Source organism: Callithrix jacchus, chromosome 17 (genome assembly GCF_049354715.1).
Source record: "Callithrix jacchus isolate 240 chromosome 17, calJac240_pri, whole genome shotgun sequence".
In the NCBI taxonomy this organism is placed as follows: Eukaryota; Metazoa; Chordata; class Mammalia; order Primates; family Cebidae; genus Callithrix; species Callithrix jacchus.
Window position 1 is genome coordinate 46,156,600 of NC_133518.1, and position 27,684 is coordinate 46,184,283.

The 27,684-nt window shown below is 39.5% G+C and overlaps 1 protein-coding gene across 3 annotated transcripts; it reads left to right on the plus strand.

The window, feature by feature from the left end:
- The first annotated feature begins 1,599 nt into the window (after positions 1-1,599).
- On the plus strand, positions 1,600-14,533 carry DBR1 (debranching RNA lariats 1). Of its 3 annotated transcripts, XM_002759579.7 has the most exons (8): positions 1,600-1,908; positions 2,472-2,596; positions 4,534-4,614; positions 5,736-5,821; positions 7,728-7,952; positions 11,710-11,790; positions 12,073-12,218; positions 12,984-14,533. In XM_002759579.7, the coding sequence occupies exons 1-8, from the start codon at positions 1,712-1,714 to the stop codon at positions 13,675-13,677; spliced, it is 1,635 nt and encodes a 544-aa protein (XP_002759625.4). In that variant the 5' UTR covers positions 1,600-1,711; the 3' UTR covers positions 13,678-14,533. The 3 variants fall into 3 exon arrangements, with proteins under 3 accessions (XP_002759625.4, XP_078210273.1, XP_054102859.2); XM_078354147.1 differs by lacking the exon at positions 11,710-11,790; XM_054246884.2 differs by lacking the exon at positions 7,728-7,952.
- The last annotated feature ends 13,151 nt before the right edge of the window (positions 14,534-27,684 follow it).

Genomic DNA, 27,684 nt, shown 5'->3' on the forward strand with positions numbered 1-27,684 from the left:
CTCGTGATCCACCTGCCTTGGCCTCCCAAAGTGCTGGGATTATAGGCGTGAGCCACCGCGCCTGGCCTATTTATTTATTCTTCTTCAGACAGGATCACTGTAGCCCAGGCTGGAGTGTAGTGGTGCAATCTTGTCTCACTGCAACCTCTGCCTCCCAAGTTCAAATGATTCTCCTGCCTCAGCCTCCCAAGTAGCTGAGATTACAGGTGTGTGCCACCACCCCTGGCTAAGTTTTGTAATTTTAGTAGAGACAGTGTTTCTCCATGTTAGCCAGGCTGGTCTCGAACTCCTGGCTGCAAGCGATCCACCTGCCTTGGCCTCCCAAAATGCTGGGACTATAGGCATGAGTCACTGCGCCTAGTCAAGAATCGAGATTTTTAAACTAAGAATCCATTGAAACAAAAACAGACAATAGAATCAGCTCTACAGATAAGTAAGATACTGGGCTTAGAAGATAGGCAACCTAAAATAACTATGATTAATATATGCAAGAGAGGAAAAGATGAAGGAAATAAATTAAAAGATAAAGAAGTTCTTTAAACTATTAGCTTCACTGGAAAAGAATACAATATAAATCCTAAAATTGAAAAGGACGATGTTAAAGCATTAATAAATGAGTTTGTACATTGGACATAGAACAAAATAGAATTAGTAAAGAGAGGTTATTAGAAACTATCCAAAATACAACGTGGATAAGAATGAGAACTATGGAACAGAATTAAAAGACAGAAAAAATATCAGGGAAAAAATTCCAAAGGAGTAGGAAGAGACAGAAAAAAATAAAGCAATATCTAAGGAGATACTAGCCAAGAATTTTCCAAAACTGAAAAGATACCAAGCTATAGATTTAGAAAAGCCTAAATGGGATAGGTTTAAAAACACACACACAAAAAACCCCACAACACTCAGCCATATTATATTAAAATAGCTTTAAGGAGTACAGAGAGAAGGAAGAGAAAGATAAAACAGTAAACAGCAAAGAAAAAGACACATTACTTTCAATGAAATTTACAGGTGACTTCTCAGTAGAAGATAATGCAAGCCAGAAGACAATAGAACGCTATTTTTGAAATGCTTTGTAAAAACAAAGAAACAACAACAACAAAAACCCCAAACTGCTGAACTGGTATTCAGTACTCAGTAAACACATCCTTTATAAATTAAGGTGAAACAAAATCTCTCTTTCTCCTGGCTCAGCCTCCAGAGTAGCTGAGATTACAGACGTGCTCTACCGCGCTTGGCATCACCATTTTCCCAAGAGTGGAAAGACATTTTTAAACAAACAAATATCTAGAAAAAAATTCACCTGTGCTTGCCCTACAGTAAACAAACAGGAAAACTGAAGTGAGTTCTTCAGACTAAAGAAAAATGATCCCAAAGAGAAACATGGAAATCCAGGAAGAAAAGAGCAAGACTGAAAAGAGTACGTTTGTGAATGTATATACAAATAACTGTTGACTGCATAAAACAATAATATATATTTTTTAAAAAGGTAAAAAGAAAAAAACTTCCCTGGGATCCTGGAGTTAGGTTTACCTTTCCCGGTCTCTCTCGCGCGAGATCTGGAAACCGGAAGTGAGTTATTTTGCAGGAGTCTACGACAGTTGGCAGCTCTACTTATTAAAGTTGGCGGGAGCTGAGCGGTCAGTCGGGCCTGGGCTGGCTGTGGTGTAGAGCTTGAAGGCAGCGCTCCCCTCCTCTGGCCGGCAGAATGCGGGTGGCTGTGGCCGGCTGCTGCCACGGTGAGCTGGATAAGATCTATGAGACGCTGGCGCTGGCGGAGCAGCGCGGTCCGGGGCCTGTCGACCTCTTGCTGTGCTGCGGCGACTTCCAGGCGGTGCGCAACGAGGCGGATCTACGCTGCATGGCAGTGCCGCCCAAGTACCGCCACATGCAAACCTTCTACAGGTGAGGACGCGGCCCGGGCCGGGACTAGGCTATGCGGGGTGGGACTGTGTTCGATTTCCCTCTTATCACTGGCTGCCTGTTTCCCTTAGATCCTGTCTTTGTTCGCTCTGTGTTTCTAGGACCTGGCGCTTAGGAAATGTCACTTTCCTTCTTTCCATACAACCATCTTATCCATTTCACAGGGGATTGAAGCCTGGGAGGGAACAACCTGGAGGAAGGAGCTGACAGGTTTAGAAGCTACCTTGTACTTGATAGGACTCTGGAATTCATTTAATGATCCAGGAGTTTTTACTGGGCGCCTGCTAAGTGCTTGTTGCGGTTCTAAAAGATGAGGTTATGGCAATGAACTCAATACAGTTCTTGACTTAATTGAAAGTACACTGACCTGAAGCCCAAGGTGGAAGCTCTTCATTCCTAAGGGCAAGGATGGGTACTGGGCACTTCCTTTTGAAAGAGCTTTTTAACTTTTTATGATGACGTCAGTTTTTGGTTTTGTTTTTCGGAAATTATTTGCTTTTCTGCTATGCCTACTTGTGGTAACTGATTTTGCTCTTACGTTCTAGGTATTATTCTGGAGAGAAGAAGGCCCCAGTTCTCACACTTTTCATTGGGGGAAACCATGAAGCCTCAAATCATTTACAAGAGTTACCCTATGGTGGATGGGTAGCACCAAACATTTATTATTTAGGTATGTGTTTGTGGATAATTTTTTTTCCTGGGATGGAAGAGCCTATCAGGATTTGCGTTAGTTGGGTTGTTTCTTGAGATGTATGGTGTTTGGAGAATATCATTAATTTAAATAGTTAATCCTGAAAATGTAAACTATTTAATTATTAAATAGGTGAGCATGAAACCACACCCTTCATCTAGTGTTTTAACCACTAGCTAATATAATTGCAAAGACCTCGCGCACTATTTGTAGTCGCTTCTTTTTTTATCACAGTTTTTATTGAATTAAAAAGAAGACCAGCTCGGCGAGGTGGCTCAACCGTGTAATCCCAGTACTTTGGGAGGCCAGGGCGGGCTGATCACGAGGTCAGGAGTTGGAGACCATCCTGGCCAACGTGGTGAAACCCCATCTCTACTAAAAATACAGAAAATTAGCTGGGCATGGTGGTGTGTAGGGCCTGTAGTCCTAGCTCCTCTGGAAGCTGAGGCAGGAGAATTGCTTGAATCCGGGAGGCAGAGGTTGCAGTGAGCCGAGATCATGCCATTGCACTCCATCCTGATGACAGAGTGAGACTCTGTCTCAAAAAAACAAAAACCAAAAACCAAAAACCTTTTATCCTTTGGATTTCCTATAATCTGCTTTTAGATTGACAGATTTGATTAGATTGTCTCAATATTAGCCCCTATAAACTATATGGCCTTTTCATCTCTTTATTTTTTATTTTTTGAGACAAGGTCTGGTTCTGCTGCCCAGGTTGGAGTGCAGTGGTATGATCTCAGCTCATTGCAACCTCTGCCTTCCAGGCTCAAGCCATCCTCCCACCACAGCCTCCCAAGTAGCTATGGCTACAGACGTGTACCACCATGCCCAGCCAATTTTTTTGTTTTTTGTACTTTTTTTGTGGAGATGGAGTTTGACCATGTTGTCCATGGTCTTGAACTCATAAGCTCAAAGTGATCAGACCATCTGGGCCTCCAAAGTGGTGGGATTACAGGCATGAGCCACCGCACCCAGCCCCATCCCTTTATTTAAATATATATTCTTTCTAGAACTGTTTATAGATTTTGACGAGATCGTAATTTCAGAAATTTAGTTTCCCTACTTTACTACTTATTGATCATCTTTTAATGTATTCATCCTATATTATAATGTGAAAAAGTGAAATTGTCAGAATGTGATCATTCAGAAATGATATTAGAAAGCTGCAGCTTCTTTTTTATTTTTATTTTTTTGAGACGGAGTTTCGCTGTTGTTACCCAGACTGGAGTGCAATGGCACGATCTTGGCTCACTGCAACCTCCGCCTTCTGAGTTCAAGCAATGCTCCTGCCTCAGCCTCCCGAGTAGCTGGGATTACACGCGCATACCACCATGCCCAGCTAATTTTTGTATCTTTAGTAGAGACGGGGTTTCACCTTGTTGACCAGGATGGTCTTGATCTCTTGACCTCGTGATCCACCTGCCTCGGCCTCCCAAAGTGCTGGGATTATAGGCGTGAGCCACCGCGCCTGGCCTTCTTTTTTCTTTTTTTTTTTTTTTAATTTTTTTCTTTTTTTAAAGACGAAGCTGCAGCTTCTTTATACCTTATGCCTGTTGATTTTCAGGTTTATAACATATAAATCCATCATGGGACATTTCCCTCCTCTCACTACCTCACTCTTGTATTCAGTTAGGTACAAAGTTATGTCTGTTTCACGTTCAGCACACTATCTCATTTGTCCCTTCCAGAATCTGCTTAGTCTTTTGGCTAATCTAATTCCAGACATCTCCTTTATATTTTGTTATATCACTAATATACTGCTGGCATATTATTATATAAAAAAGGTAACCTCGTCTTGGTGCTTAATTTTCAAATAATTTTAGAACTCAGATTCCATTTAAATGGAATGGTTTATTCAGTCAGTGTGAAGAGATGCCTTTTGCCTATAGTGATTTTATTTAACTGTAATGTTTTAGGTTTGGCTGGTGTGGTAAAATACCGAGGTGTAAGGATCGGTGGAATCTCTGGTATTTTTAAATCTCATGACTATCGAAAAGGTATTGTTTTGAGAATTATTTTTAAACTTTAGAACTTGCATGCCCCAGAGTAACTGAAGCATTATATATAGTTTGACTTTTTCATATGTCTTTGTATCCTTGATCTAGTTTTATCAAGTCTTAGTATTTTGCTATTTTTTATTTTGATTTTTTAAGAAATAAAACAGTATATATACAATTAAAGTTCATTGTTTATCTGTCCTCAATCCCATTCCCTTCTTTTCTTCCCTCCTTCTCTTTGCCAGGCAGTCACTGTTTTGAATTTGGTGATTATCAATTACTTGATTATTTTACATCATTAGTACATATATAAGAGCTTTAAACAATGTACCACACAGTATATTTTAAGCTTCATATAAATGTATTATGTTGCTTGTATCTTTCTGCAACTTGCTTCTTTGTTTAACATGTTTTGAAATCTGTGTTGATACATGTAATCTGATCTGTTCATTTGTGAATAATATTCCGTTATATAAGTGTACCACCCTGCTTATTCATTTCATTGTGTCTGAATGAATTATACCTTTATTTTAAAGTTAAAGGAGTAGCTTGGATTCACCTTGATTTCACAAATTTCATGAATTAAGTTGACAGCTGAAACTTACATCCTGAATGTAACTGTTAGAAGTTTGTTCCCTGCCATTTGGCTCTTCATTAGTTTAATCTGTTGGAATGGAGATACAAAATAGGCTGTCTTGTTTGTGGCAGGTGTGAGCACAAATTGGAACCACTCTTGAGAAGATGTTAATTGGGTTTTCTGTTTTATCCCAGGGATATCATTTATGCATATAATACACATATTTCTTTTTTGGCTTAAAACAACAATAATTTGTTATTTTATTAATATTGGGAGCATAAGGAAATAGTCTCCAGTCAACAGTTAGAAAGTAACTGAAGTGTGTCAGCAGCCATGTTTGGGACCTTAGGAAGCAGATTCGCCCCTAGTTGAGCCTGCACAGGGGATGGCAGTCCACCATCTTTTAAAAGCATTTTCCTAGATAACTTTTTAAAATCACATATATTGAAGGTGTACATGATATTTTGGAGAGCTGTGTATATGTCTTTGTATTTGCAGTATTTAAAATAATTGAATATAGCTTATTTTTCTTCTTCAATCAAAGGTCATTTTGAATGCCCCCCTTATAATTCATCTACAGTCAGGAGTATATATCATGTGAGAAATATTGAAGTCTATAAATTAAAACAGGTATGTAAAAAGTGCATTACAGCAGACTTGAAAAAATTTTAAAGTAATTCTGTACAAAAATGTATTTTGGTCATATTGGTATAGTACTTCCAAGAAGAGCAATTCAGCATTTAAAAAATTCAGCATTTTAAAAATGTGGATCTCGAGTTTTTAGGAGGTTCACAGATGAATATATACATATATATATATATATATATATATTTTTTTTTTTTTTTTCTTTTTTTGAGATGGAATCTCACTCTGTCCCCCAGGCTGGAGCACAGTAGTGCAATCTTGGCTCACTTAACCTCCGCCTCCAGGGTTCAAGCGATTCTTCTGTTTCAGCCTTCTGAGAAGCTGGGACTACAGGCGCCTGACACCACACTGGCTAATTTTTGTATTTTTAGTAGAGATGAGGTTTCACCATGTTGGCCAGGCTTATCTCAAACTCCTGACCTCAGGTGATCCGCCTGCGTTGGCCTCCCAAAGTGCTGCGATTACAGGCATGAGCCACTGTGCCTGGCAATGTTTTTTTACTTCAATAATTATGAGTTTATTTTAGTAAGAATGAAACATTTAATTCATGATTTCAAATATTATTACTTAGGGTAAGGCTAAAGAATACCTATTAAAATAAAGTGATATTTAAAAGAAAAAAAGTGATATTTTAAAGAAAATATTATAATAAACATTTTATTTTATATAATAATAATTAAGTAATGGTGTTAAATAGAAAATACATAATAGTAAAGATGATAGAGGAAATGGGAAAATTGTAAAGGTGATATGGAAACACTGCTTAATTGCAGAGTAGGTGAAACTTAAGTTTTTGTTTGAGAGCCCACTACATTGCTGACACTGGGCTAAGCAAACTTCACACTTGGTATTTCAGATAATCTCCACTCAAACCCTATGAGATGGGTCTTACTCTTAATTTCATTCTTTTAAGAATGAGAAGCCAAGGCTCAGACAGGTAAATAACCTGCCCAGGACTTCCCGAAGTTTAGTGATAGAGTCTGCCTGACTGCACTTATGTCCCTCACACTGTCTCTAGAACCTCTGCAGGAACCTACGGATGTTTGCAAGTGTTTACTTTATGCCCTGTGCATACAGTCCTTTGAATAGATTTTCTCTTTCACCTATCTAAATCTTACCAGTCCTTTAAGACCCAACTTAGATGCCATTTCCAAACCATGACTTTTCTTCCTTTTTTTGAGACAAGGTCTCACTCTGTCACCTTGGCTGGAGTGCAGTGGTGTGATCATGGCTTGGCTCACTGAAGCCTCAATCTGCCAGGCTTGGGTGATATTCCCACTTCAGCCTCCCGAGTAGCTTGGACTACAGGCACATATCACCAGCTAATTTTTCTTGAGACAGGGTTTCACCATACTGCCCAGGCTGGAGTCTGGAGTATATTTTGTTTCCTTTAGTTGTTTAACTAAATACTAATGTATGTAGTAAACAGTTTTTTAGTGTAAACTATGTGAGCCTATTAGAATTTTTTTTTCCCTGATAAATCTTTGGGTTTACTGAATCAAATACGTTAGCGGTCATATGAAATCTGGTGTCTCTGGATCTTCAAAACAGTTATTCTTTACCAAAAAGGAAAAGAACTATGGGTATTATATATTTTAGAAACTAAGTGCTAAAGATCTTAGATGATTGGCAGTCTAGAGTGTGTCTCTATTGCCTTGCCACTGAAAATAAGAATGATTTATGAGCAGAGAAAAATGTACCTTCTCTTTGCCTAGATCAATGAGTAGCCTAGTATTTTTATGACTCCCTTAAAGTGTCCTTAGAATGAATTACACAGAATTCTAGAGATCTCAGTGGGTGAATGGTGGTATGGTGGTAGAGAGAAGGGAGGGGATTGTTTTTGTTAATCTGTTTTAAGAGTTTTCTTTCTTTTCTTTTTCTGTTTTGAAAGCTGAGGCAGCCTATAGATATATTCTTGTCTCATGATTGGCCAAGAAGTATATATCATTATGGAAATAAGAAGCAGCTTCTCAAGACTAAATCTTTTTTCCGACAAGAAGTGGAAAATAACACATTAGGAAGTCCAGCTGCCTCAGAGCTTTTAGAGCATCTAAAACCTACTTATTGGTTTTCTGCCCACCTTCATGTGAAGTTTGCCGCCTTGATGCAGCATCAGGTAGAAAACAAAATATTTATTCTTTCATTTAACACACACTGGACATCTATAGACCAGACACAGTTGTAAAGTCAGAGAAAAAAGTGAAAGATAACTTAACTCTTGTGAGTAGCTCAATATGTGATTGAGCTGGGAAAAGACAAGCAATTACAAAATGGTAAATAAGTTTGAGAGAAAACTTAGGCTGTGGGAGCACCTAAGCCATACTGTGGTGGGATGGGAACGTGGGAGATGAAGATAGAGAAGATTTTCAAAAGACAACAGCTGAACTGAGTTTTGAAGTGCCAGGAAGAAATAGACTGTAAGGATATTTTATTTAGAGGGACTGGCATGTGCAGAGGCTAGAGGTCTGAGAGCATGGGGCATTTGGGGACTTGTAGGTAGTTCCTGTGGGTCTGAGGCATAGGGACTGATGTAGCTGGAGCTAGATCATAACTGCCATCTAGGGGCCATGCTCTGGAGTTCAGGTTTTAACCAGAGATGATGGGGAAATTTGGGGAGTGATGAAGTCAGATTTTCACTTTAGAAAGATTCGTTTGACAGCATTGTTGTGCATGGATTGGAGTAATAAAAAAAATGGGATGCAGAGCAGGCTATTTAAGCAAAAGAGAAGGTTTTAACCTAAGACAAAGAGAGAATACACAGAATGAAGCAGATTCTAGAGGGATTTTGGTGACTGAGGGAGGAGAGAATCCAGGATGACCCCCCGCTTCCTTTGCTTAACTGCATGGATGATGTGCTTGATAGAAGGTAGAAAATAAATATATATTTATAATTGGACTTCTATGAAGTATGCATTTCTTCCTTTCACCTCTGATTCGGGCTGAACTCTGACTTTCCCATAAAGTATTCTGTAGGAAAACTGTTTAGAAAATGCTGGGTTACATCTGACAAAGGGCTAAAATCTACAAAGAACTTAAAAAAAATTACAAGAAAAAAATAACCTCATCAAAAAGTGGGCAAAGGATATGCCCTTCTCAAAAGAAGACATTTATGAAGCCAACAAACATGAATAAAAGCTCCCCATCACTGGTCGTTAGAAAAATGCAAATCAAAACCACATTGAGATACCATCTCACTCCAGTTAGAATGGTGATCATTAAAAAAATCAGGAGACAACAGATGCTGCAGAGGATATGGAGAAATAGGTACCCTTTTACACTGTTGGTGGGAGTGTAAATTAGTTCAACCATTGTGAAAGACAGTGTGGTGATTCCTCAAAGATCTAGTACTGGAAATACCATTTCACCCAGCAATCCCATTACTGAGTATATACTGGAAAGATTATAAATAATTTTATTATAAAGACACATGATGTATGTTTATTGTAGCGCTATTCACAATAGCAACGACTTGGAACCAACCCAATGTCTATCAGTGATAGACTGGATAAAGAAAATGTGGCACATACACCATGGAATACTATGCAGCCATAAAAAGGATGAGTTCATGTCCTTTGCAGGGACATGGATGAAGCTGGAAACCATCATTCTCAGCAAAGTGACACAAGAACAGAAAACCAAACACCACATGTTCTCACTGATAAGTGGGTGTTGAACAATGAGAACACAGGAACACAGCTCACACTAAGGCCTGTTGGGAGGTGGGGGGCTAGGGGAGGGATAGCAGTGGGTAGGGGGATTAGGGAGGGATAACATTAGGAGAAATACCGAATGTAGATGACGGGGTGATGGATGCAGCAAACCACCATGGCACGTGTATACATATGTAACAAACCTGCACATTCTGCACATGTACCCCAGAACTTAAAGTATAATAAATAAGAAAGAAAGAAAGAAAAAAGAAAATGCTGGGTTAACAGAGTTACAGATTTCTTCTTGGAGACATCTAGAGAATTTCTGAGTGTCTTTATTGCACTAATGGGCATTGCCTTTCTCAAGAGTAGAATGTGATGCTTCCCAAACGTACTTAACCAAACACTTTTCTGTGTTAGAGGTACACTTCAACAGTGTTCCTCAAACACAGTTTGGAAGCTTTTGTCTGAAAATATTTCTGTAGCCCCTTTCCATTGTGGATTTATTCTTCTCATTTCCTAGTTTCACTGGGAGAAGGAGAGGTTATTCTTTTCATTGTATCTCTGCATTAATGATATGTTTGACCTTTTTAGAATTGGCTCCTCAGCCTCCTCACTTTGCCACTTTCTATTTTAGCCCCTTTACCAACATCAAAGATCACTTTTTCTTGGAACTGCTTTGCTGCCAATATCTGCCTGTAATCTCTATGCCTTCCATTTTTCTTAGTACAGATTGAGCATCTGTAATCTGAAAATCTGAAATATGAAATGCTCTAGAATCTGAAATTTTTGAGCACTCACATGACACACAATTTTCAGATTTTTGGATTAAGGATACTCAACCAGTATGCTGAAAATATTCCAAAATCTGAAATTTAAAACACTTCTGGTCCCAGGCATTTCAGATAAGGCATATTCAACTTGTATCTCACCAGAACTGAACTGATGCTTGGTCCTCAGCAGGAGATACCATTGCTTGCTTTCCTGTTTTTTCCTCCATGTGCCTTACTACTTTCAGTAGGTCACTTTTTAACCTTTTCCAAAATGACCTACAAGTTTGTCAATTCCCCCATGTTTCTGTCAATTCACTTTTGGAAAAAAAAATAACTTTATTGGAGTGTAATTTACATACCATTAAAATAACATGTTTTGGCCAGGCGCTGTGGCTCATGCCTATAATCCCAGCACTTTGGGAGGCCAGGACAGGTGGATCACTTGAGGCCAGGAGTTCGAGACCAGCCTGGCCACCATGGCGAAACCCTGCCTCTACTAATAATACAAAAATTAGCTGGGCACGTTGGCATACGTGTTGGCTTGCAACCCCAGCTATTTGGGAGGCTGAGACATGAGAATCACTTGAGCCTGCGAGGCAGAGATTGCAGTGAGCCAGGATCATGCCACTGTATTCCAACCTGGGCAACAGGGTAAGACTGTCTCAAAAAAAAAAAAAAAAAAAAAAAAAATTAACACATTTTAAGTGAACAATTCAGTGATTTTAAATTTACAGAGTTGTGCCAACATCACATAATCTAGTTTTAGAACATGTCCATCACCCCCAAAGATCCTTTGTGCCTGCTTGTAGGTAATCCTGGTTCTTACCCTCAGCCCCAGGCAGCCACTAACTTGCTTTGTGTTTCTATAGATTTGCTTTTCCTGAACATTATTTAAATGGAATCATAAAATATATAGTCTTTGGCAACTGATTTTTTTCATTTGCTTGATTTTGAGATTCACTCATGTCGTAGCTTATATCAATATTGCATTCCTTTTTATTGCTGAGTAATATAGTTCATTCTGTGGACATATCACATCTATTTTTGGTGTTGTAGCTAAGAAATCTTTGCCTAACCTAGAATTAGAAAGATTTTCTCCTATGGGTTCTTCTAAAAATTGTACAGTTTTAGTTCTGCCAGTTTACTTTTAAGCTCTTTTGTTTATCTTTAATCCTTGGGTTTTATGCTTTGAGTTAACATCATCATCATCATCATCATTAGTTTTTGCTTTGAATTTTGTATGGAAATTGAAGGCCCGAGAAGTTAAGTGCCTTTCTATTATTGTACAAGTGGGTATAGAATTAACTTATTTTGGAAAAGTAACAAGTCATTCCTTTGACACACAACTTAGGGGTATGTGTAATAAAGATTATTTTTGTCCTATTCCGTGTATGAATTACCTGTGATTGTTTTAACATTCTTTCTTAAAATCATGATTAATATTGTCCAGGAAAAGGATAAAGGACAGACAGCCAGAACAACCAAATTTTTAGCCTTGGACAAATGCTTACCGCATAGAGATTTTCTTCAGGTAAATGGAATGAAGTGGTTTTATAATATAGTTGTACTCTTCCAGTGACTTAAAAAAAATTAATTTTCCTTTTGGAATTTTTTTGTGCTCTTTGTAATTTATGTATTCTGAGAATTATTTGGGGGTATTTTAGTTACTAATGTTTTAAAATTAAATGTATTGATTTAAAATTAAATAATTGAAATTAAATTTAAATTATTTTTTATTTTATTAAATTATATTAAAAGTTTTTAGACTATTAAGAATATATATGCATTTCCTAACATTGATTTCATCCTGTAGATATTAGAAATAGAACATGACCCCAGTGCTCCTGATTGCTTGGAATATGATATTGAATGGCTCACTATTCTCAGGGCTACAAATGATCTTATTAATGTGACTGAGCACCTATGGAATATGCCTGAAAATAATGGCCTTCATGCAAGGTAAGTCAGACCTTATTTAGGACCTGCTTTTTCCATTGCATGCCTAATTTTTGTGACTTCCATCTTTATTTTGTTTTATTTTGAAACAGGGTCTAGCTTTGTCATCCAAACTGGAGTGCAGTGGCGTGATCTTGGATCTTGGCTCACTGCATCCTCCGCCTCCTGGGCTAAAGGGATCCTCCCACCCTTGCCCGCAGAGCAGCTGGGACCATAGGCACACACCATCATGCCCAGCTAGTTTTTTGGTCTTTTTGGTAGAGATGGGGCTTTCCCATGTTGCCCAGGCTGGTCTTGAATTACTGTGCTCAAGCAATCTACCTGCCTTAGCCTGCCAAAGTACTGGATTTCAGGCATGAGCCACTGTGTCTGGTCTCCATTTTTATTTTTAATTAGGGGAATTATTGTTGAATGAGTGTCAGAACAATTCAAAGTTTTCAGGTTTTCCATCTAAAGGAGACAAAAAAAAAGGAGACAAAATGTTGAGCATTATCTCAAATAAATGTATGTGAATAAGTGTACATAAAACTATAATATGGTAAATATATAGTCCACACAATAAAATTATTTTGGAGTATTAAAGATGGCGTTCTCTAAGAATTATTTTTATTTCTAAATGGTCCTTGGCTAAATTAACTATAACTTTAAAAAGGGAATCTTGATAGATGGCTTATTTTCATCCTTGCACCTGAAGTCTATAATTAGATTTCATCATTTATTGTTTAGAGCTGATAAAATGTAAAAAGCTATTGTTTTATACTTTTATAGGTGGGATTATAGTGCAACAGAAGAAGCTATGAAAGAAGTATTGGAAAAATTGAATCATGACCTCAAGGTTCCATGTAACTTTAGTGTAACAGCTGCTTGTTATGATCCTAGCAAACCACAGACACAAATGCAGCAGATTCATAGGATCAGTCCTCAGACTACTGAATTTTGTACCCAGCTTGGCATCACAGACATCAATGTTAGACTTCAGAAGTCCAAGGCAGAGCATCACCTGTGTGGTGAAGATGAGGAACAGGATGATGTGGAAAGTAATGACTCTGGAGAAGACCGGAGTGAATATAATACAGACACATCCGCTCTGTCTTCTATTAATCCAGATGAAATAATGTTAGATGAAGAAGATGAAGATAGTATTGTAAGTGCACATAGTGACATGAATACACCATCTGTAGAACCTTCTGATCAAGCTTCTGACTTTTCTGCAAGTTTCTCTGATGTCAGGATCTTGCCAGGCTCTATGATTGTATCTTCTGATGATACAGTGGATTCCACAATTGATAGAGAGGGGAAACCTGGTGGGACTGTGGAGTCAGGAAACGGAGAGGACTTAAGCAAGGTGCCATTGAAGAGGCTGAGTGGTGAACATGAACCTGAACAAAGAAAGAAAATTAAGAGGAGGAATCAAGCCATTTATGCTGCAGTAGATGATGATGATGATGATGATGCAGCTTAAGACAATTTACTTGTTTTGTTTTTGTTTTTGTTTTTTTGAGATGGAGTTTCACTATTGTCACCCAGACTGGAGTACAATGGCACAATCTTGGCTCACTGCAACCTCCGCCTCCTGGGTTCAAGCAATTCTCCTGCCTCAGCCTCCCAAGTAGCTGGACTACAGGCGCATGCCACCACACTTGGCTAATTTTTGTAGTGACAGGGTTTTACCATGTTGGCCAGGCTGGTCTTGAACTCCTGACCTCAGGCAATCCACCTGCCTTGGCTTCCCAAAGTGCTGGGATTACAGGCGTGAGCCTTTGCGCCTGGCTGACAATTTACTTGTCTTAGTATTATATTTAGATACGTGATTTTTGAGACCCTATTTTTACAGATGAATTTTTGACTAAAGACTTAATTTTATAATAATGAAATTACACAAGAGAAGTTTAGTTAGGTATTGACTTTAGGCTTTTATATGTTTCAGATGCAAACATTAAAATTTCATATATTTACTTGACTGGGTATTTTTTTTAAAAGACATACATTCATACAGTATTCACTTCTATTGTTATAATAAACAGTTATTAAACATCTACTTTGTGCCAAGCACTCTGCTATAATATGGGATGATAAAGATGAGTAAGAGGGATTTTTGCCTCTAAGGACTTGCTATCACTGTCAACATTTTGGTGTATACAATATGGCTATATTATATTTTGTTTTACAAAATCAAGTCATTGTATTTATTATTATGTATGCTTTCTTTTCATTTATTATAAATATTTTTCCCAGTCTGCTTTTAATATCTGTCAAATAAAAATTGAAATTGAAGATGATATATAAGATTTCAGGAAATAAACTACTTTAAAACTAAACATTGGTAAATGTAAAGTCTTAAATTTGCTGAGATTAGTATGACCCTGTTGACTTGCATATTGTGTTTTAGCTTTCGCTTTAATTTTCATGTAACTATAGTAACTGTAGGTCATTTTTGGCATGGTTCACCCCATAGTTTTAATTACTAGCAAGGATTAAGTTGCACAGATGCTGCCCCTCATGCTGCGTGATGGATTGCTAATACTAAAGTATTTTTGAAGATCCATGTAGAAGAACTACACCTCTGTGCTATCTGTGGTTAAGATATCTCGGCCAGCTGAAGAGACTGTCACTCTGTACTTTCATCTGAAGTCATGGAATCCAAAGGTTGTTCCAGGATCTTGTCATTCCCATGGCAGTCCAAATACAGGAGTAAATCTAGGGGAATAATCAAGCACTTGGCTTCTATCTTGTCAACATTTGACTTGATAAAGGTCTAGGATTTGGGGAATTTTATCTTTATTTCCTCCCATTTTTTGGTTTACTTTCTTTTTTGAGTTGGATATTTATTTAATTCGCGTATTTATTTATTTATTTATTTGGAGACAAGGTCTCACTCTAGTGCAGTGGTGCAGTCTTGGCCCATCACTACAACCTCCACCTCCTGGGTTCAAGGCAATTCTGGTGCCTCAAGGTGAATCTCATGCCTCACCCTCCCAAGGAGCTAGGACTACAGGTGCCAGCCACCACACCCAGGAAATTTTTGTATTTTTAGTAGAAATGGGGTTTTGCCATATTGGCCAGGCTGGTCTTGAACTCTTGGCCTCAAGTGATCCACCTGCCTTGGCCTCTCAAAGTGCTGGGACAACAGGCATGAGCCACAGAGCCTGGCCCACTTATTTTATTTATTTAGTTTTTTTGAGACAGTCTTACTGTCACCAAAGCTGGAGTGCAGTGGTGCGATCTTGGCTCACTGCAACCTTTGCCTCCCAGGTTCAAGCAATTCTCCTGCCTCAGCCTCCTGAGTAGCTGGGATTACAGGTGCCCACCATCACGCCTGACTAATTTTTGTATTATTTATTTATTTATGAGATGGAGTCTTGCTCTTGTCACCCAGGCTGGAATGCAATGGTGCAATTTTGGCTCACTGCAACCTCCACCTCCTGGGTTCAAGCAGTTCTCTTGCCTCAGCCTCCAGAGTAGCTGAGATTACAGGTGCCTGGTACCACACCCAGCTAATTTTTGTTTTATTTGTTTGTTCATTGATTGATTGAGATGAAGTCTCACTCTTGTCACCCAGGCTGGAATGCAATGGTACAATCTCAGCTCACTGCTACCTCTGCCTCCTGGCTTCAAGTGATTCTCCTGCTTCAGCCTCCCGAATAGCTGGAACTACAGATGCCTGCCACTATGTTTGGCTAATTTTTGTATTTTTAGTTTTGCCATGTTGGCCAGGCTGGTCTGAAACTCCTGGGCTCAAATGATCCACCCGCCTTGGCCTCCCAAGGTGCTGGGATTACAGGTGTGAGCCACCATGCCCAACCTGGCCCACTTACTTTTATTCTCATTATTTACATAAAGTGTTTAAAGCTATGACCGGGCACAGTGGCTCATGCCTGTAATCCCAACACTTTGAGAGGTTGAGGCAAGAGGATTGCCTGAGCCCAGGAGTTCGAGACCATCCTGGGCTATAGTGAGATCTCGTCTCTACAAATTAATAAAGTAAATTAGCTGGAAGTGGTAACATGTGCCTGTCATCCCAGATACTCGGGAGGCTGAGAAGGGAGGATTGCTTGAGGCCAGGAGGTTGAGGCTGTAGTGAGCTGTGATCATGAGACTGCACTCAGCCTGGGTGACAGAGTGAGATTGTCTCAAAAGAAAAGAAAAGCTATGAATTTCTTGATTGCTGATTTAATTGAATTGTATCAATTCTGCCATTTAACTTTTTTTTTTAGAAATTTTTATTAAAGAAAAAAGCAGAAACAAATGTTAAGAGTTAATAAATGGTGTTTCTCAAAAAAACACCAGATAATCCTCTAGTTTACCTAATCAAGAAAGGACTAGGCCGGGTGCGGTGGCTCACACCTTTAATCCCAGCACTTTGGGAGGCTGAGGCAGGTGGATCACGAGGTCAGGAGTTCAAGACCAGCCTGGCCAACACAGTGAAATCTCATCTTTACTAAAAATACAAAAATTATCTGGGTGTGGTGGCACACGCCTGTAGTAGTCCCAGCTATTCAGGAAGCTGAGGCAGGAAAATCACTTGAACCTGAGAGGCAGAGGTTGTAGTGAGCCAAGACCATGCCATTGTACTCCAGCCTAGGTGACAGAAAGAGAATCTGTCTAAAAAAAAAAAAGCACTAATATAAAAAGTAAAGAAAGGAAAAAATTGCCATACTAAAAAAGCTCCTGGCCCAGATGGTTTCAGGAGGAAACTATTTAATCTTTCAAAGGCAAGATAATTTCTAATGTTAGATAAATTGTTTTAAAATATATAAAATTAAAGAAACTTTTTTTAATATGAAAATACCACATTGATGTCCAAATCTGAAAAAAATTACACAAAAATCCTGTAAATCTCACATATGAGTATTGATGCAAAAATCCTAAATAAAATACTAGAAAGCAATCTATAGCATACTTTAAAATGATATGGCATGACTGATAGAAAGATGGTTCAATATTAGGAAGTCTGTTTATATAATTCACACATTAATATACCTAAGGCCAAACATGATGATTATCTTCATGCATGATAAGAAGGTCTTTGACAAAATTCAACACCCATTTCTGATTTTGTAAAAAAATACACAAAAAGTAGTATCTTGCTTAATGGGAAAGCACTAAATATTCCCATCAAAGCAAAGAAACAAGACAAGGATACTCACTAACTCCATTACATTTTAACATTGTATTGGAAAGAGCAAAACAATCACCAAAAGAACACAATGAAGGGAATCAGACTTGCAAAAGAAGAGGGATCTTTTTACAGGTGGAAAACAAGAAAATTAAATTAAAACTAATTCAAACAATCCTATGCCTCAGTAAAGTAATAAAATAAGATTAACATAGAAATCAGTTTTCTTTTTTTTTTGAGACGGAGTTTCGCTCTTGTTACCCAGGCTGGAGTGCAATGGCGCGATCTTGGCTCACCGCAACCTCCGCCTCCTGGGTTCAGGCAATTCTCCTGCCTCGGCCTCCTGAGTAGCTGGGATTACAGGCACGCACCACCATATCGTTAATAGAGATGGGGTTTCACCATTTTGACCAGGATGGTCCCGATCTCTTGACCTCGTGATCCACCCGCCTTGCCTCCCAAAGTGCTGGGATTACAGGCTTGAGCCACTGTGCCCGGCCCCAGAAATCAGTTTTTATACACACGGTTACCAGTGACATAACACCAACAAGAATACTTAAGAAGTAGGCAAAACATATGATGAGGAAAACCATAAAATATACCTGAAAAATACAAAAGTAGACTTTATGGTAAAATATCTTTTATTCTTGGATAGATAGACAATTTTAAACAATCCTCAAGTTATATATTTAAAATGATCCTAGTCATGATACCAATAGTTTTTCTGTTTTGTTTTGTTTCTCTAAAGCTAGACAAGTTGATTTTAAAGTTAACATGAAGAAATAAGGAGAGGAATATTTCCAAAAAAGGGCAATGGAGGGATACCATAAATCCTGTATGGGCCAGGTGCAGTGGCTCATCCCTGTAATCGCAGCAGTTTGGGAGGCTGAAGTGGGTGGATCACTTGAGGCCAAGAGTTCAAAACTGGCCTGGCCAATATGGCAAAATTGTCTCTACAAAAAGTACAAAAATTAGCTGGGTATGGTGGCCCACACCTGTAGTCCCAGCTACTTGGGAGACTGAAGTGGCAGGACTGCTTGAGCCCAGGAGGTGGAGGTTGCAGTGAGCAGAGATCATGCTACTGAACTTCCAGCCTGGGCGACAGAGCAAGGCTGTCTAAAAAAAAAAAAAAAAAAAAGAATCTTGTATAATTAAAACAATGTAGTACTGTGTAGTATTAGTGCATCAGACAGATCAATGGATCAGAAAGACCATAAGTAGGCCCAAACATATGTAAAGTTTTAGCATATGATTTAAGTGGCATCTCAAATTACTGAGGAAAAAGAATCCTTCCTTCCTTTTTTCCTTCCTTCCTTCCCTTTCCTTCCTTCCTTCCCTCCCTCCTTCCTTCCCTCCCTCCTTCCTTCCTTCCCTTTCTTTCTGTTTTTCTTTCTTTCCTTCCTTCCTTCCTTTCCTCCCTTTCTTTCTTCCTTCCCTCCCTCCCTTCCTCCCTCCTTTTCTTTCTTCTTTCTTTCTCTTTCTCTCTCTCTTTCTTTCTTTCTCAGAGACAGGATTTTGCTTTTTTACCCAGGCTGAAGTGCAGTGGTGTGATCATAGCTCACTGCAGCTTCAAATCCCTAAGCTCAAGCAATCCTCTCACCTCAGCCTCCTGAGTAGCTACAACTACAGGGATGTACCACCACTCTTGGCTAATTTTTCAAACTTTTTTTTGTAGAGATGGCTTTCACTATGTTGCCCACGTTGATCTTGAACTCCTGGCCTCAAGGAATCCTCCCACCTTGGCCTCCCAAAGTGCTGGGATTACAGGCATGAGATACTGCACCTTGCCAATATGATGTTTTTAATAAATAGAGTTGGATATATGGATATTTGTTTGGAAGGAAACTTGGGTTTATACTTTATATACCATAATAAACTCCAAAAAGGTCAGAGATCTAAATGTGAGAAATGAAACCCTGTAAAATACCAGATGAAAACACAGGTAAATTTCCTTATAACCTGGGGTGGAGAAAAGCCTTAAAATGCAAACACAGGAAAAGACTGATACATTTTGACTATATATAAAAATAGATAACTTTTGCATGGCAAATAAAACACACCATAATCGAAGTTAAAAAGGGAATGACAAACTGGAGATATATATTTGCAACTCATCACCAACAAACTGCTTATCTTCCCAAAATACAAACTATATAGACCCAGTAATCCCATTTCTAGGAATATGTCCTAATGATACATATCCACAAATAAAAAAAGCATAAGCACAGGGTTATTCATTGTAGCATTATTTGTAGTAGCATAGATTGCAAATAACCTAAATGTTCACCAGGAGAGGACTACTTGAACAAACACCCAAAAGAGTAAAAAAAGAGAAAAGAATATGCAGCCTTAAAAAAAGAGAAAAGAATGTGGGACATGAAATTTTACACATGAATATAGCAGCAATATTCATGTTAGCCAAAAGTAGGAATAACCCAAATGTCTATCAACCAATGAATGGATAAAACATGGTATAGCTATACAATGAAAGATTACACAACAGTAAAAAGGAGTGAAATTCTGATACACGCTATGTAGATGAACCTTGAAAACATTATGCTAAGTGAAAGAAGCCAGACACAAAAAGCCACATGTAAGATTCCATTTATATAAAATGTTCAAATTAGGCAAATCTGTAGAGACAGAAAGTAGATTATTGGTTGCCCAGGGCTGAAGGAAGAGAATGGGGGATAATGAGAAATAACTGCTAATGAATACAGGGTTTCTTTTGGGGGTGATGAATATGATCTCAGATTATGGTGATGGTTACACAACTCTGAATATATTGAAAACACTGAATTGTATACTTAAAGAAAGAAGATGGCCCGGCGCGGTGGCTCATGCCTATAATCCCAGCACTTTGGGAGGCCGAGGCGGGTGGATCACGAGGTCAAGAGATCGAGATCATCCTGGTCAACAAGGTGAAACCCTGTCTCTACTAAAAATACAAAAATTAGCTGGGCATAGTGGCGTGCACTTGTAGTCCCAGCTACTCGGGAGGCTGAGGCAGGAGAATTGCTTGAACCCAGGAGGTGGAGATTGTGGTGAGCCAAGATTGCGCCATTGCACTCCAGTCTGGGTAACAACAGTGAAACTCCATCTCAAAAAAAAAAAAAAGAAAGAAGAATGTGAGAGATTCCCATGAACTGATATGGGGTAAGTTCTAGGTTATAAGTGAAAAAAACCAGATGCGGAACAGTATATATGATATGGTTTGACTCAGTGTCCTCAGCTGAGTCTCACCTCAAATTGTAATCTTCATCGTCCCCACACATCGAGGGAGGGACCTGGTAAGAGGTGATTGAATCATGGGGGTGTGTCCCCCAAGCTGCTCTCATGATAGTGAGTGAGTTCTCACAAGATCTGATGGCTTTATAACTGTTTGACAGTTCCTCCTTCTCTCTCTCTCTCTCTCTCTCTCTCTTCTCTCTCTCTTGCCTGCCACTATGTAACATGTGCCTGCTTCTCCTTCTGTCAAGACTGTAAGTTTCCTGAAGCCTCCCCAGTCCTGAGGAATTGTGAGTCAATTAAACCTCTTTCCTACATAAATTACCCAGTCTCAGGTATTCTTTATAGCAGTGTGAAAATGGACAAATACAATATATTTTCTGCCTAAGAAAGTTCACCTTCTTATTCTGCTCTTTTTCTTTTAGTTTTGAATTTATAAAACATTTGCATATTTATGGGAGGTTATACTTAGAGATGTCTTGTGTTCATTCTGAATCCCTTTGTCCTCTTATCCCTCCCTGACTCTTTTTTTTTTTGGTTTCTAGGTTTTCCTAGCATTTCAATTGGTAATATCTCAAGTGAACCTTTAAAGTGGCAGAAGTTGGGTAAGACATTGATTTTTGGCCTGCAAACCTTCATTCCTCTTTCTGGTACTAGTATCACACCTTATTTTTTTGAGAGTCACCTTTACTGCACTGGTGTCCAGCTCTTGCCCATTCATGGGAAGTCACATGACTCAAGTTGTACCAGTTGGATGCTTCTTCCTTGGAACACAAATCTTGATCAGAGAGAAAAAAGAGATAAAAATGGTTAGTGCTCATTAGTTTCAGTAGCTTGACAAAGCTATTGAATAGTTTCTACTATCTATTCTACATTCCCAGAATTTCTCTTTTCTTAGCCTAGTTTTCAGCCTTCCTTTCATCTTCTAATCACCAATCCCCCATTTCCTTACTTTTTTCCAGTAAATTTCCCAGTTGTTTAGTTTAGCCAGTGTGAGTTTTGGCATTTGCAACCAAAATATCCTGACTGATACATATACTGAGTGTTAATGAGCTTGTATTGGAGTGAAGGGAAAATGCAAGGGAAGAAATAGGAGGCCCTCACCTGTTATTTTCTTCAATTTTTCTTTATCGCCCTAGACCACTCATTTATTCATTTAAGAAATACTAACTGGCCAGGTGTGGTGACTCACACCTGTAAATCCCAGCACTTTGGGAGGCTGAGGCAGGTGGATCACGAGGTCAGGAGATCGAGACCATCCTGGCCAACATGGTGAAACCTTGTCTCTACTAAAAATACAAAAATTAGCTGGGTGTGGTGGCGCATGCCTGTAGTCCCAGCTACTCGGGAGACTGAAGCAGGAGAATCACTTGAACCGGGGAGACAGAGGTTGCAGTGAGCTGAGATCGTGCCATTGCACTCCAGCCTGGGCAACAGAGGGAGACTGTCACCAAAAAAAAAAAAAAGAAAAGAAAAATATATTTACAGAGATAAATATGTCCCAGGCACTATACCAGGGATATAATGATGAGAAAATCAGGTATAACTCTTGCCTTCATGGAGCATATAGTACAATGAGATAAATTAATGTTAGTAAAATAATCACACCAATAATATAGTCAATTCTAATTATAGAAACATGACAAGTGAGAGGAATATAAGTGGACATTTGATTCACAGCTATTGTTTAATATACTTATTGAAGGTTTTGGTCAAAACCTTAAAATAAGAATAGAAAATAAGAAATATAAGAGTTGGGAGGGACTCAAGATGGCGCGGTGAGAACAACCCAGGATTGAAGCTCTCGGTGAATGCGCGGACAGGGTGAGTCAGGGCCACATTTCCAGACAGATCTTTGTTGCCCACAGAACGGGGATATTCCCAGGTATAAAAGAGATGCGGGACGCCAGGCAGAGGTTTTGGCTGGTGCAGCTGGCAGCCGGTGCAACGAGCGGCCGGCGCTGTAGCGCAGCGGCGCTACACAGCACTCTGCACAAAGCACACCGTTCCGGGTGCCCTGTTGAACCGGCAATCTGAGACTTGAGAGGGCTGAACTTGAGACTGAATGGGACTTGGACAGTGAGCCAGGCCAGGAGATTCCAGGGAAACAGCGTTTGGGGTAGCGCAGGGGGACAAACAAAACGGCGATTCCAAATGCTCCGGGTGGAGACGTTCCCTGTGGGCACAGCTGAACTCAGGACGGTGCAGCACTGTGGGGGAGGGGCGTCCGCCATTACCGAGGCAATCCGCCCCTACTGAGGTACACGCCCATTGCTGACGCAGCCTGCCATTGCCAAGGCAACCCACTACAACAGAGAGACTCTGCCGCAGGGCATAGCCCCTGGCAGCAGGGCGGAGACCGCAGCAGAAGGGCAAAGCCTGCAGAAATAGGGCGAACCTCACACCAGCAGGGCAGAGCCTCGGCAGGCAAATAGTGACTAGACTGCCTCCTAGCTGGGCAGGACAGCACAACGGACACTCACAAAGAAAGCCCCAACCCCCCTGAGACAGAGCATCTGAGAAAAAAAGGTTTTTTTTAATGAGTTCTGCTGCAGCAGAATTAAACGTAGCAGCTTAACAGCCCTGAATGAACAACAGAGCTCACAGCTCAGCACTTGAGCTCCTATAAAGTACAGACTGTCTCCTCAAGCGGCTCCCTGACCCCTCTATATCCAAAAGACTGACATTTGGCAGGCATCATTCTGGGACAAAGTTAGCAGAAAAAGAAACTGGTAGCATCCCTCACTGTTCTGCAGCTGCTATAGGTGCACCCCAGACAAGCAGGGCCTGGAGTGGACCTCAGCAGCTGTACAGTGGAGGGGCTAGACTGGTAGAAGGAAAACCAAGTAACAGAAATACTTCATCATCAACAATCTGGGCGTCCACTCAGAGACCCAATCGAAAAGTCAGCAACTACACAGATGACAGGTGGATAAATCCACAAAGATGGGAAGAAACCAGCGCAAAAAGGAGGAAAACACCCAAAACCAGAACACCTCACCTCCTAGAAAGGACCAAACTCCTCACCAGCAAGGGAACAAAGCTGGACAGAGAATGACTGTGACGAAATGACAGAATTAGACTTCAGAAGGTGGATACTGAGAAACTTTTGTAAGCTAAAAGAACATGTTTCAAATCAATGCAAAGAAACTAAGAACCTTGAAAAAAGATTTGAAAAAAGATTCAAGGAAATGATAACAAGAATGGATAACTTAGAGAGGAATATGAATGAATTAAAGGAGCTGAAAAACACAATACAAGAACTTCGCGAAGCATGCACAAGTTTCAACAGCCGAATTGACCAAGCAGAAGAAAAGATATCAGAAGTCGAAGACCAACTCAATGAAATAAAACGAGAAACCAATATCAGAGAAAAAAGCGCAAAAAGGAATGAACAAAGTCTCCAAGAAATGTGGGACTATGTGAAGAGACCTAACCTATGTTTGATAGGTGTACCAGAATGTGACAAAGAGAATGAATCCAAGCTGGAAAATACTCTTCAGGACATTCTCCAGGAAAATTTCCCCCACCTAGCAAGACAGGCCAACACTCAAATGCAGGAAATACAGAGAACACCACAAAGATATTCCACAAGAAGAGCAACCCCAAGGCACATAATCATCAGATTCAACAAGGTTGAAATAAAGGAGAAAATACTAAGGGCAGCCAGAGAGAAAGGTCGGGTCACCCACAAAGGGAAGCCCATCAGACTCACAGCAGATCTCTCGGCAGAAACCCTACAAGCCAGAAGAGAGTGGGGGCCAATATTCAACATCCTTAAAGAAAAGAACTTTCAACCCAGAATTTCATATCCAGCCAAACTGAGCTTCAGAAGTGAAGGAAAATAAAATCCTTTGCGAGCAAGCAAGTACTCAGAGAGTTTGTCACCACCAGGCCTGCTTTACAAGAGCTCCTGAAAGAGGCACTACACATAGAAAGGAACAACCAGTACCAGCCAATCCAAAATCACACTAAATGCTAAAGAGCATCAACATAATGAAGAATCTACAACAACTAATGGGAAAAACAGCCAGCTAGCATCAAAATGGCAGTATCAAATTCACGCATAACAATATTAACCCTAAATGTAAATGGACTAAATGCACCAATCAAAAGACACAGACTGGCAAATTGGATAAAAATCCAAAACCCATCAGTGTGCTGTATCCAGGAAACCCATCTCACATGCAAGGATACACAAGGCTCAAAGTAAAGGGATGGAGGAAGATTTACCAAGCAAATGGACAGCAAAAAAAAGCAGGAGTTGCAATTCTCATCTCTGATAAAATAGACTTTAAAGCAACAAAGATCAAAAGAGACAAAGAAGGCCATTACATAATGGTAAAAGGATCGATACAACAAGAAGAGCTAACGATCCTAAAGATATATGGACCCAATACAGGAGCACTCAGATACATAAGGCAAGTTCTTAATGAATTACAAAGAGACTTAGACTCCCACACGATAATAGTGGGAGACTTTAACACTCCACTGTCAATATTAGACAGATCAACCAGACAGAAAATCAACAAGGATATCCAGGGCTTGAACTCAGACCTGCAGCAAGCAAACCTGATAGACATTTACAGAACACTCCACCCCAAATCCACAGAATATACATTCTTCTCAGCACCACATCACACCTACCCTAAAATTGACCACATAATTGGAAGTAAAGCACTCCTCAGCAAATGCAAAATAACTGAAATCATAACAAGTCTCTCAGACCATAGTGCAATCAAGTTAGAACTCAGAATTCAGAAACCAACCCAGAACCGCACAGCTTCATGGAAACTGAACAACTGGCTCTTGAATGTTGACTGGATAAACAATGAAATGAAGGCAGAAATAAAGAAGTTCTTTGAAACCAATGAGAATGAAGACACAACATGCCAGAATCTCTGGGACACATTTAAAGCAGTCTCTAGAGGAAAATATATAGCAATAAGTGCCCATATAAGGAGAATGGAGAGATCCAAAATTGACACCCTATCCTCAAAATTGAAACAGCTAGAGGAGCAAGATCAAAAAAACTCAAAACCTAGCAGAAGACAAGAAATAACTAAGATCAGAGCTGAACTGAAGGAGATAGAGACATGAAAAACCCTTCAAAAAATCAATAAATCCAAGAGCTGGTTTTTGAAAAGATCAACAAAATAGACAGACCACTAGCCAGATTGATTAAAAAGAAAAGAGAGAACAACCAAATAGATGCAATAAAAATGATAAAGGGGAAATCACCACAGATTCCACAGAAATTCAGACCATCATCAGAGAATATTACAAACAACTCTATGCACATAAACTAGTAAACCTGGAAGAAATGGATAAATTCCTGGACTCCTGTGTCCTCCCAAGCCTAAATCAGGAGGAAGCTGAAACTATGAATAGACCAATAACAAGGTCAGAAGCCGAGGCAGCAATGAAGAGCCTACCACACAAAAAAAGCCCAGGTCCAGATGGGTTCACAGCCGAATTCTACCAGACACACAAAGAGGAGCTGGTACCATTCCTTCTGAAACTATTCCAAATAATCCAAAAAGAGGGAATCCTTCCCAAATCATTTTATGAGACCAATATCATCCTGATACCAAAACCCGGCAGAGACCCAACAAGAAAAGAAAACTTCAGGCCAATATCCATGATGAACATAGATGCAAAAATCTTCAATAAAATATTGGCAAGCTGATTGCAACAGCAAATCAAAAAACTTAACCATCATGATCAAGTAGGATTTATCCCGGGGATGCAAGGCTGGTTCAACATACGCAAGTCTATAAACGTAATTCACCACATAAACAGAACCAAAAACAAAAACCACATGATTATTTCAATTGATGCAGAAAAGGCATTCGACAAAATTCAACAGCCCTTTAATGCTAAAAACCCTCAATAAACTCTGTATCGATGGAATGTATCTCAAAGTAATAAAAGCTATTTACGACAAACCAACAGCCAATATCATACTGAATGGGCAAAAACCGGAAGCATTCCCTTTGAAATCCGGCACTAGACAAGGATGCCCTCTTTCACCACTCCTATTCAATATAGTACTGGAAGTTCTAGCCAGAGCAATCAGGCAAGAAAAAGAAATAAAGGGTATTCAAATAGGAAAGGTGGAAGCCAAATTGTCTCTATTTGCAGACGACATGATAGTATACCTAGAAGACCCCATTGCCTCAGCCCAAAAACTCCTGAAACTGATAAGCAACTTCAGCAAAGTCTCAGGATAGAAAAATCAATGTGCAAAAATCACAAGCATTCGTCTACACCAATAACAGACTTAAAGAAAGCCAAATCAAGAACGAACTGCCATTCACAATTGCTACAAAAAGAATAAAATACCTAGGAATACAACTCACAAGGAATGTAAGGGACCTCTTCAAGGAAAACTACAAACCACTGCTCAACGAAATCAGAGAGGACACAAACAGATGGAGAAACATTCCATGTTCATGGTTAGGAAGAATTAATATCGTGAAAATGGCTATACTGCCCAAAGTAATTTACAGAATCAACGCTATCCCCATCAAGCTACCATTGACTTTCTTCACAGAACTGGAAAAAACCACCATGAACTTCATATGGAACCAAAAGAGAGCCCGCATAGCCAAGTCAATTCTAAGCAAAAAGAACACAGTGGGGGGCATCACACTACCGGATTTCAAACTATACTACAAGGCTACAGTAATCAAAACAGCATGGTACTGGTACCAAAACAGAGATATAGACCAATGGAACAAAACAGAGGCACCGGAGGCAACACAACATATCTACAACCATACAACCTTTGATAAACCTGACAAAAACAAGCAATGGGGAAAGGATTCCCTGTTTAACAAATGGTGTTGGGAAAACTGGCTAGCCATGTGCAGAAAGCAGAAACTGGACCCCTTCCTGACAACTTACACTAAAATTAACTCCAGATGGATTAAAGACTTAAACATAAGACCCGGCACCATAAAAACCCTAGAAGGAAATCTAGGCAAAACTATCCAGGACATAGGAGTAGGCAAGGACTTCATGAACAAAACACCAAAAGCATTGGCAACAAAAGCCAAAATAGACAAATGGGACCTAATGAAACTCCACAGCTTCTGCACGGCAAAAGAAACAGTCACTAGA

Excerpts from the sequence above, each read along its gene's own strand:
- DBR1 (XM_002759579.7), top strand. The coding sequence starts at position 1,712 with ATGCGGGTGGCTGTGGCCGGCTGCTGCCACGGTGAGCTGGATAAGATC. Across the intron at positions 2,597-4,533 it reads ACCAAACATTTATTATTTAG|GTTTGGCTGGTGTGGTAAAA; the intron begins GTATGTGTTTGT and ends GTAATGTTTTAG. Across the intron at positions 12,219-12,983 it reads AATAATGGCCTTCATGCAAG|GTGGGATTATAGTGCAACAG; the intron begins GTAAGTCAGACC and ends ATACTTTTATAG.